This window comes from Agrilus planipennis, unplaced genomic scaffold, assembly GCF_000699045.2.
Source record: "Agrilus planipennis isolate EAB-ADULT unplaced genomic scaffold, Apla_2.0 scaffold25, whole genome shotgun sequence".
NCBI lineage: Eukaryota > Metazoa > Arthropoda > Insecta > Coleoptera > Buprestidae > Agrilus > Agrilus planipennis.
The window spans coordinates 767,843-779,985 of record NW_020439112.1 but is presented as its reverse complement, the minus strand read 5'-3'; the positions used below and the strand labels follow the sequence as shown (position 1 = coordinate 779,985).

At 34.8% G+C, this 12,143-nt stretch overlaps 2 protein-coding genes across 2 annotated transcripts in view; both read left to right on the top strand.

The window, feature by feature from the left end:
• Positions 1-206: 206 nt before the first annotated feature.
• LOC112905380 lies at positions 207-9,331 on the top strand. Its single transcript, XM_025977653.1, has 2 exons — positions 207-484; positions 7,823-9,331. Exons 1-2 carry the CDS (start codon positions 482-484, stop codon positions 8,246-8,248), a joined length of 429 nt encoding a protein of 142 aa, XP_025833438.1. The 5' UTR covers positions 207-481; the 3' UTR covers positions 8,249-9,331.
• Positions 9,332-9,839: 508 nt separating this feature from the next.
• Positions 9,840-12,143, top strand: part of LOC108738933 (zinc finger protein 608) — a 51,900-nt gene continuing 49,596 nt past the window's right edge. Inside the window, exon 1 of the mRNA XM_018472559.2 lies at positions 9,840-10,230. The gene's annotated coding sequence lies outside the window, so the exon portion shown is untranslated. The remainder of the gene's footprint in view (positions 10,231-12,143) is intronic.

The following is a 12,143-nucleotide window of genomic DNA, read 5'->3' as shown; positions in this document are numbered from 1 at the left end:
TAATTATTATCTAATTACACATGTGTGTGGATACCTATTGTTAGAAAACGCCACGTAATGTCATACAACACAACAATACACGTGTATCTATTATGATGAAAGTGATTAATTAACAAGTGGAGGGTAAAGGCTCTACACAGTAGTACGTTAGAGCCCGAACGAACAAAAATGCGAAAAAACTAGGTAAGTACAAAGAACATTTGAGCTGTTGGTATTTTTCCGGTCGCCAGCTTTAACCGATTGCAATCTATTATGTATCTGCTATGTATTCCGTTTGTTGTCGGTGAATAGCCGCGTTGCGTTGGTTGGCTGCCTGGCATTGCACGGCGAGACCTCCGCAAAGCCATGCCATGCGGTCGCAGGCGGTGGCGGCGGCGTCTACGACGGCGTCGGCGAAGGCATCGCCTCCTCGTTCGCTCGTTCGTATAGCGCGGCGTCAGCATCATCGCAGCCAGCCGTGCACGGCACAGCCCGGTTAAACATGGTCAGGTTAAAGCCTGCGTTTCCTCTGGAACAACCGTCGACTCGACCGTTGTTCCATCGGAACGTCGCTCGCTCGCTGGTTCTATCTCTCGCGCCGCTTCTGTCGCTTTCATCTACACACCAATCTTTGTATGGGTATGAATGTATGTGTGTGTGTGATGCCGACTCTTCTGGCTGTGCAACGCCATGGAGACGAAACGTCGTCGAGGCGGCGGCGCCGATGACGACGTGCGCTTCGAGAGAGTCGACTTCCAAACTCTTTCATCTTTTTAGAGACGCTGCCGCTGCTGCTGCAGTTGCCGATGCCGGTAGCGCCCCTGCTGCTGCTATGCATCATATTATAATACAGCGGTCGCTGTATGCATATATATGCATGTATACGTGCGTGTATTACAAGATATTCGCTATTCACTGTTTCTTTGAATAATATATTACGCAGACGTGCGAAATTGGAGTAGATTAAAGTTGCCGAGGAGGTAGCCCCGGAGATGTTCCTAATTGACGTCTGTATACACAGCGCACTATGTGAAATCGACGAGTTATTAAATGGATAAATATCGGCTCATTAACAACTGCAGCTGTCAACCGAAAAATACATTTCAATTAAAATATGCACAGCCTACTTCTCTAAATTCACTGTTGTATTATCAATATGTATACCTATTATATGTCCCTTTATTGTGCTTATCATTAGTTAATCGAATTTATATTAACTCACGATTAGTAGAAAGTCATGTTAAATCAAGAAAAACATAACACGTACCCATGCAGGTACCAAGTACACAAAATACAAAGTTTTGTTATGTGTCGTTACACCTACATTTCAAGAGAACTAGAAACATTTCTTGTGTAATTCTCTAATTTAGATGATAATAAAAAGATAAATATAGAAATATGTACTTATAATCCTTGGTTAATTACCTGCATGTACATTCATAGTAAGGGGCTTCAAAGCATTATGTACCACAGTAAGGGTGTATTATAAGAGGGGGAGTCAATTAAAGGGAACAAACGATATTTTAATAATTTTCTGATATTTTTCGCGACATACCTAATTAACATTTATATGTAAAAATGGTAACCAAGTTGGGAACGTTACAAGAGGAGGGAGAGTGTCAAAAACCTTCAGAAACTTTATTAGGTATTACTTGAACGAACTGAAATTTCTAAATGATACTTGTTAGTAATTTAATTAAATTGCGCTGTATTATTATTAATCCCTGAAGCAATAGTTATAATAAAGACGCAATTTATTATTGCGTTTTTTTTTAATTGCTACAATTTCGCCAGCAAAAATACCTGTAATACATACCTAGGTACACATTTGTACATAAATAAATGAAAAAGTAAATACGGAGTACGAATTTGCAGTAGTAGGCTTTGAACTGGTCACAGAATCAAGAAGGCTTTGTTACGTTCGGTTACGTTCGTGCAGACTCGGTAAAGCTGTCTGTTTGATCGAGTTCAGTTACAGTATTTTGTTGGTCGTTGGAAGGTGTTGTATTTTAGACGAGTGTCGATTGATAATTTTTGTGCTGTGTTTTTGAAGAAATAGTGAGTGCGTTTTGTATTGATAATTCTGAGAGGATGCGGAATGGTGTGCAGTTTAGTGATGTGAAGTTCTGGTGTTTGTGACGTGTAGTGACGCCTACAAGCTTTGAAAAACGTTCAACGGAAACCGTAACTTTCGGATTAACTACGTTCTGCAACATCAAGGAACGATTTGTTTGCGGTGGAAGGTACCGAAGAAATTAAAATTTTCAGGGTATGTGTCTATATGAAATAACCATTAAATTATTTACATTATCTAAATTAATTTAACGGGTGTTTTTGTATGTAATTCTTTGGCTTTGGTGTGTTAAATATTCCATCTCTCTTACACACCGTCGAGACTATCCTTATTTTGATGATGGATTAGCAAAATATTTAGGTAGTTCTCTCGTAAATAGCATTTTGAACTGGAACTTAAGTCGTGTTGTTATCTTTCGTTTACACAAGATATACTAGTGGATAGGTAATGTGTAATAATGCCGAAAGTACGCATTATGTTTCTTTTTTGTCGATTTTGTTCTGCCTTTGCTGCTTCGAATAACTTTCGGTCATTCTGATGTAAGTGGAAGCCATTTTGTGATTGTACGGCTCGTTTTAAAGGTTTTTTTAAAGTATCTACATAGTATTTTTCTTCTTAAATAATTAAGTCGCGCAGGATCATATTGTTTAACAAAAATAGGTCATTTATTGAACATCAGCTTTTCTGCAGGTGTTCAAATAAATAAAATGAAAACAAAAAAAGAATACAACCCTATGACGATCTTTTATTTATTTATCTGGGTGCTAATTTTCTTTTTCGGTTGGAAAAGTATAAACAGATTATAAACTTCTATGCAGTTTTTTTTTGTAATTACATGCGTTCGCACATGACTGTCTTGGTTACCTCCTGTGAATCATACTACATACATACCTCTGTACTCTGTACGCAAGTATCTTACTTGTGTAAAGAGTTAATTAGTGTTGGAATGGTGTTATAATTAAGTGTATATGCATGCCTGTGCCTAATTAAGTAATTAGGTAGACTGATCGTGTTTAGAACTTCATCTCCTTAGAGCCCTTTATTAGACGGAAAACTGTGCATCCAATTGTGTGAAATGTACCTATCTATTTTTAGAAATAATTGGTACCTATTGGGCTCTTAATCAGATATACAGGGTGGCTGGTATCTCAATATGCTCCTTTGGGGATATGTTAGGAGGATTTGCTTGCAAAATATTGAACCATAATATGCATTATACATTAGTTGACAGGTTTTAAGTTACTCTGTTTTCCTAACTTCGCTGTCTGCTATACTGTCAATGTTGCTGTAAAAATTTGGTTTTTTTTTGTCAATATTTTGTTGGGATATACAAAAGAAGTTATGTTAAATGTAGGTAGATTTAAAATAGGTTCTACTAGGTATCCCTAAAGGGATACGTCGACCTAACCAGTCAACCTATATAATACCTACAGTAGTAGCGAATTAAGAACCGAATATTTTACTATATGCAATAATGAATATCTTTTAAATACGTACCTAGTATAAGAAAATTTCTGCAAATACCTTTAGCCATTTTTTCATACAAATAATAAAAGAATATAAATCCAATAAGTGCAAATAAAAGTTTGGTTCATTTAGAATTAATCAGATTATACATTTTTGCTCATACAAAATAAAAAAAGTCGTTAATGAAATGTGTAATTTCTGTATGGTGAACATTTTGCCTTACCTGTATAAATACAGTTATTATTTATTATCATGAAACTGCTTCATTTTCATTCTACATTATTTTAAAGAGCAGAAGTATTGAAATCACTTTAAATGTTGATATCTAAGAATTTTAAATTGTAAACTAGGTATTTATACTAAAAAATGTGCCTAGCCATAATTGACCATAATTAAAAATAAAAAAAAACGTTAAAAGATGATCTGATTTAACTAGAGTACAATTAAGTATTCCACTTACCCATCTAAAGAAAAAGTAATTGTTTATATTTTTCGATTTTACTNGTTCCATACCACCACCGGGCCGACGTCAGCGTCGTCGCCGACACAGCTGCCTTGCTTTGCCGTAAACACGCTCACGACGACAAACAGCTTGTTTGCACAGCCGAGTGCTGGCTTGGATTTACATCGAGCTTGAAATGAGAAAATGAGATAGACATTTCCGAAGTTTGTTGCGCGCTTTTAGGCTGCCCCGTAATATAGGTAGAAAAAGCGCAAAGAGGATCGCCAAGTTTACCCGTTTAGCAAGAAAAACATCTCAAAAATAGAAAAAGGAAACGAAAACAAAACTTAATCATACCTAGTTAGAATCAGTAGAAGTGGAAAGTTTTGCACTTTCCTACAATGATAAAACAAGTTTTAAAGTGGATAATATCATTTTATTTTTATCTAATTTTTAATTTTCTTAATTGAAGTCTTCGAAATATAATTTCGAAGTTATTTTTATAGACACTATAAAAAATGTGCTTTTCTGAATATATGCATATTAATTGAGGTCACGGAGACAATATTATGTGGTCAAACTTCGTCACTGTTTAATCAACAGTTCTCTGAAAGTGATTTACATTCTATAATGCGGCGAGGGTTGCTAATATGGCCAACCAATCTAATGATTTTATGAGAAGGGAATTTGGGTTGCTGTCAGTGTGTATCGTTAAGCTACGGGCTGCTAAAAGGGTCTTTATGAGGGATGTAATCCGGTCACCTTCGAGCTGTTAATGGCACTTTGCCAAAAACGTCGTTACTACATTGGCGTCCCGACGTCTAAAGAACGACGTACGTGCACTCAATTAGTATGACCACTAGTAATCTCGTATCACATATTATAGGAATAGGTATAGGTACTTCTACCATGTTTTTTGCTTGATTTGTTTCAATGTAAAATAAAATAAAAAAACCACTTGGTTACAATCGTGATTTAAATGTGCTGGAGAGTTTCCTAAAAAATAATAGGGGGTAGTATACTTTTTTTTTGTCGGCTGAGATGCTTAAGGGTTAAAACAGCGGCAATAATACGACTGTTTCAAATATTTGTAGCAATAAAAATATTACGTTATATCCGTGTTTGTTGTCGTTATTACCGATATTTGTTGTTGGTTTGAATGCGTTTTGAATAATAACAAATGGTAGAGGAAAATTTGTACAACACACCCTATTTTTATATATATGTATAAGTAATAAAGTAATTTATGTAGTTCGAACAAATGTAATTTAAATCTTCTGAAGTTTATTATGCTTTGTCAATAGATTTTGAAAGCTCAGTTAGTTAATGGCAATTTCCAAAAAAGGGGGTGATAGGTATTTCCAGACAGACCGTAGCTCAATGTTCAAAATAGTAATATCTTTTTTAATTAATTAGTTTAGTTTCCTAAGAGTTTTATTTACGGATACATCAGGGTGCTTTTAATATCAAATGATGTAAATATTTTCATTTCTTATCATTCCATTCGAAATAAAGTAGAAGTAAATGTACTTCTTCACTCCTTAAACCGATTTATTGGTAACAGTTGAAGGGATAGATTTGCACAATACCTACCGACAGGAACGAGTGAAGTAATGAAGGAATCAAAATTAAGCAGAATGTCTAACTGTGAAAAAGAGTTGGTAATTTTTGGATGGATATGTACATAAAAATTAAGTGTTTAAAAGAAAAGAAGAACGTTGAGGAAAGATCCAGAACAATTGTTTAAATTTATTTCTGAAATAAGGTATGAAATTCTCAGATAACAATAAAAATTTAATGTTAAATGCGTATCAAATAAGTACTGTAAAGTTGTTAGTAAAAAACACCCTGTATATTGATAAACATAAAAACAAAAATAAACGTTTACATTTTGTATTTGGACAGGAGTTAAGGTGCATTGGTTTACTAATTATGCATTTTCAGTTGTGCTACAAAAAAAATACCGACAAGAAATGTGTAATTTCTGTTTTTACGCCTGTAGGTAGGTACAGGTACCTATACGATTATAAAGTAAAATATCTCCGAAACAACAACATCAGCATATTCTTAACAAAAGAGAAGAACCATTTTAACTCATCTCATCATCACTTCAATTCATTTTTTTTGGGATCATTAGGTATGGCGAAAGATAAACTGCTATAAGGATAAGGTATAAGGTTCTATCTACCAATTTACATACTTATACCTGCCAATCTTCACGAAGTCAACTAACGACTAACATACAATACAATAACCGGTTTCTTAAATGATATATTCCGTCGTGTATCGAAAAACATTTTCACACATTAGCATCAAATAAGTTGTTGCTCCCATTTGTCGAACCTTTCATGTTTACACCCACAAACATTTTGTATCTCCGTGTAGGTTTATATTGTGTTTAAAATAAGCTCGTACGACTACTAATAAGCAATTCTTCACTATAAATTTATTTAATGTGTTGTAGATCTATCGATTATTAGGTACTTCGGCTCATATAGGTAAAACAGGTACATGATGTAAACAAGAGATATATTATGTTTTTCGTATTAAACAGATCCGTATTCTCTATGCATTTGCGATGATAGGTTGAGAAAATGTACTAAGACAGTTTGCCATTGTCGTCATTCTACAGAAAAATTATAAAAAACAATAAGCATCATTATAAGCGGTTGGCCACATTAACCAGTCACCTTAAACAGACTGAAAAATATGGATACCTATATCTACCTATCTATAAAAACCACAGTACCTACATGTCTAATGCAGTTAACTATATTATATTCGGATTGTTATTATATGCGGAATCATTATAACCGAATCTGTATATTTAACTATAAACTAGTACAATTATTTTAAATATTCATACTAAATAAGCTGTTATTAGCCAAAGATTCAATTGTGAACGATGAGTATCATCATCCTAACGTCCCATGGCCGGATGGATTGTTAAAACCGGTTTCGTTTCGAATAAGGTAGCGCAAAGTTGTTGGCTGAGAGTTCTCTTCTTCTGCAATAATAATAACAGAGTATAATGTGCTGCTGTTGCTGCTCCCTCTGACACGTCTCGTTGTGCTTGAGCTTTTAGTTCGGTCGATGGGAGTGAAGGATTTTCGCCAAGAGGGCCTCGTTCCATACCACCACCGGGCCGACGTCAGCGTCGTCGCCGACACAGCTGCCTTGCTTTGCCGTAAACACGCTCACGACGACAAACAGCTTGTTTGCACAGCCGAGTGCTGGCTTGGATTTACATCGAGCTTGAAATGAGAAAATGAGATAGACATTTCCGAAGTTTGTTGCGCGCTTTTAGGCTGCCCCGTAATATAGGTAGAAAAAGCGCAAAGAGGATCGCCAAGTTTACCCGTTTAGCAAGAAAAACATCTCAAAAATAGAAAAAGGAAACGAAAACAAAACTTAATCATACCTAGTTAGAATCAGTAGAAGTACACTATATCAGAAATAAAATATCAGGGAGGGAGTCTCAGTTTGGTTTTGTAATGCTTAATAGCTTGGGTGTCGAAAACGCGTTTTAGGTTTTCACCCATTTAGTTTAGTTGTTGTACCTACCTACTTACCGATACCAGTAAGACAAGACGTGGCTGTTTTATGTTCTTAACAAGTCATTTATCGCCTCGATTAAAAACTAGAATTTCCAAATTATTTGATTGGTTTCTTTTATCTGCTAAATATCAGACTAACTAGCAACCCCCCTGAAGCTTATCTTTCGGTTGGGCACCGTGGGCAAGTTGACCGCACTCCAGGTGGCATACTTTAATTGCTGTTGTTATTGTAAATTTTTTAGTGTCTTTTGTATAATTATTAATAAAATAATTAATAAAACACTATTTAAACAATTAATCAAGGTCAGGTTAAAGCCTGCGTTTCCTCTGGAACAACCGTCGACTCGACCGTTGTTCCATCGGAACGTCGCTCGCTCGCTGGTTCTATCTCTCGCGCCGCTTCTGTCGCTTTCATCTACACACCAATCTTTGTATGGGTATGAATGTATGTGTGTGTGTGATGCCGACTCTTCTGGCTGTGCAACGCCATGGAGACGAAACGTCGTCGAGGCGGCGGCGCCGATGACGACGTGCGCTTCGAGAGAGTCGACTTCCAAACTCTTTCATCTTTTTAGAGACGCTGCCGCTGCTGCTGCGGTTGCCGATGCCGGTAGCGCCCCTGCTGCTGCTATGCATCATATTATAATACAGCGGTCGCTGTATGCATATATATGCATGTATACGTGCGTGTATTACAAGATATTCGCTATTCACTGTTTCTTTGAATAATATATTACGCAGACGTGCGAAATTGGAGTAGATTAAAGTTGCCGAGGAGGTAGCCCCGGAGATGTTCCTAATTGACGTCTGTATACACAGCGCACTATGTGAAATCGACGAGTTATTAAATGGATAAATATCGGCTCATTAACAACTGCAGCTGTCAACCGAAAAATACATTTCAATTAAAATATGCACAGCCTACTTCTCTAAATTCACTGTTGTATTATCAATATGTATACCTATTATATGTCCCTTTATTGTGCTTATCATTAGTTAATCGAATTTATATTAACTCACGATTAGTAGAAAGTCATGTTAAATCAAGAAAAACATAACACGTACCCATGCAGGTACCAAGTACACAAAATACAAAGTTTTGTTATGTGTCGTTACACCTACATTTCAAGAGAACTAGAAACATTTCTTGTGTAATTCTCTAATTTAGATGATAATAAAAAGATAAATATAGAAATATGTACTTATAATCCTTGGTTAATTACCTGCATGTACATTCATAGTAAGGGGCTTCAAAGCATTATGTACCACAGTAAGGGTGTATTATAAGAGGGGGAGTCAATTAAAGGGAACAAACGATATTTTAATAATTTTCTGATATTTTTCGCGACATACCTAATTAACATTTATATGTAAAAATGGTAACCAAGTTGGGAACGTTACAAGAGGAGGGAGAGTGTCAAAAACCTTCAGAAACTTTATTAGGTATTACTTGAACGAACTGAAATTTCTAAATGATACTTGTTAGTAATTTAATTAAATTGCGCTGTATTATTATTAATCCCTGAAGCAATAGTTATAATAAAGACGCAATTTATTATTGCGTTTTTTTTTAATTGCTACAATTTCGCCAGCAAAAATACCTGTAATACATACCTAGGTACACATTTGTACATAAATAAATGAAAAAGTAAATACGGAGTACGAATTTGCAGTAGTAGGCTTTGAACTGGTCACAGAATCAAGAAGGCTTTGTTACGTTCGGTTACGTTCGTGCAGACTCGGTAAAGCTGTCTGTTTGATCGAGTTCAGTTACAGTATTTTGTTGGTCGTTGGAAGGTGTATTTTAGACGAGTGTCGNAAAGAAAAAGGAATAACATTACGCTAATTAATGTGTAACAGAAAGAGATAATTTTGTTTCTAGATATTTAAGATAACAACAAGTATATGTATAAAGCCAAAAGGCCTTCCAATAAGTAAAGAGCATACCCAATAAATACGGTAGGAAAAGGCAACACGAACGAAATGCAATACAGTTGGACATTTCGGTAAACCTGCCTGTCCGCATTTGGGGGTGGTTAATGCGAGACTACTTCTATTCGGTCTCCGATTGAGTTACGCCCTAGAATTTAGCATCCGACAATTTGTTCGGATTTAATGAATTCATGCCACCCATACTTTATTCGATTCCATGTAGAAACCATCGATAATATAGTATGTGTTTGGTATAATGTGTATAGATATTGTTGTGTGTGCGTGTGTGTGTATTTGTGTGTAAAGACTCCAAATAAAGTATGTTGTACCTAGGTACACATTTGTACATAAATAAATGAAAAAGTAAATACGGAGTACGAATTTGCAGTAGTAGGCTTTGAACTGGTCACAGAATCAAGAAGGCTTTGTTACGTTCGGTTACGTTCGTGCAGACTCGGTAAAGCTGTCTGTTTGATCGAGTTCAGTTACAGTATTTTGTTGGTCGTTGGAAGGTGTATTTTAGACGAGTGTCGATTGATAATTTTTGTGCTGTGTTTTTGAAGAAATAGTGAGTGCGTTTTGTATTGATAATTCTGAGAGGATGCGGAATGGTGTGCAGTTTAGTGATGTGAAGTTCTGGTGTTTGTGACGTGTAGTGACGCCTACAAGCTTTGAAAAACGTTCAACGGAAACCGTAACTTTCGGATTAACTACGTTCTGCAACATCAAGGAACGATTTGTTTGCGGTGGAAGGTACCGAAGAAATTAAAATTTTCAGGGTATGTGTCTATATGAAATAACCATTAAATTATTTACATTATCTAAATTAATTTAACGGGTGTTTTTGTATGTAATTCTTTGGCTTTGGTGTGTTAAATATTCCATCTCTCTTACACACCGTCGAGACTATCCTTATTTTGATGATGGATTAGCAAAATATTTAGGTAGTTCTCTCGTAAATAGCATTTTGAACTGGAACTTAAGTCGTGTTGTTATCTTTCGTTTACACAAGATATACTAGTGGATAGGTAATGTGTAATAATGCCGAAAGTACGCATTATGTTTCTTTCTTGTCGATTTTGTTCTGCCTTTGCTGCTTCGAATAACTTTCGGTCATTCTGATGTAAGTGGAAGCCATTTTGTGATTGTACGGCTCGTTTTAAAGGTTTTTTTAAAGTATCTACATAGTATTTTTCTTCTTAAATAATTAAGTCGCGCAGGATCATATTGTTTAACAAAAATAGGTCATTTATTGAACATCAGCTTTTCTGCAGGTGTTCAAATAAATAAAATGAAAACAAAAAAAGAATACAACCCTATGACGATCTTTTATTTATTTATCTGGGTGCTAATTTTCTTTTTCGGTTGGAAAAGTATAAACAGATTATAAACTTCTATGCAGTTTTTTTTTGTAATTACATGCGTTCGCACATGACTGTCTTGGTTACCTCCTGTGAATCATACTACATACATACCTCTGTACTCTGTACGCAAGTATCTTACTTGTGTAAAGAGTTAATTAGTGTTGGAATGGTGTTATAATTAAGTGTATATGCATGCCTGTGCCTAATTAAGTAATTAGGTAGACTGATCGTGTTTAGAACTTCATCTCCTTAGAGCCCTTTATTAGACGGAAAACTGTGCATCCAATTGTGTGAAATGTACCTATCTATTTTTAGAAATAATTGGTACCTATTGGGCTCTTAATCAGATATACAGGGTGGCTGGTATCTCAATATGCTCCTTTGGGGATATGTTAGGAGGATTTGCTTGCAAAATATTGAACCATAATATGCATTATACATTAGTTGACAGGTTTTAAGTTACTCTGTTTTCCTAACTTCGCTGTCTGCTATACTGTCAATGTTGCTGTAAAAATTTGGTTTTTTTTTGTCAATATTTTGTTGGGATATACAAAAGAAGTTATGTTAAATGTAGGTAGATTTAAAATAGGTTCTACTAGGTATCCCTAAAGGGATACGTCGACCTAACCAGTCAACCTATATAATACCTACAGTAGTAGCGAATTAAGAACCGAATATTTTACTATATGCAATAATGAATATCTTTTAAATACGTACCTAGTATAAGAAAATTTCTGCAAATACCTTTAGCCATTTTTTCATACAAATAATAAAAGAATATAAATCCAATAAGTGCAAATAAAAGTTTGGTTCATTTAGAATTAATCAGATTATACATTTTTGCTCATACAAAATAAAAAAAGTCGTTAATGAAATGTGTAATTTCTGTATGGTGAACATTTTGCCTTACCTGTATAAATACAGTTATTATTTATTATCATGAAACTGCTTCATTTTCATTCTACATTATTTTAAAGAGCAGAAGTATTGAAATCACTTTAAATGTTGATATCTAAGAATTTTAAATTGTAAACTAGGTATTTATACTAAAAAATGTGCCTAGCCATAATTGACCATAATTAAAAATAAAAAAAAACGTTAAAAGATGATCTGATTTAACTAGAGTACAATTAAGTATTCCACTTACCCATCTAAAGAAAAAGTAATTGTTTATATTTTTCGATTTTACTTATTTTATTTATGTGTGTTAAAATTTATAGATACTCTCAAAAATATTTAATTTTGTAAACGTATTTATGTATTAAAATTATCTGAAGTAATTATCCTACTTATTGATTGAATAAATAAGAAAACTGACATATTTACTA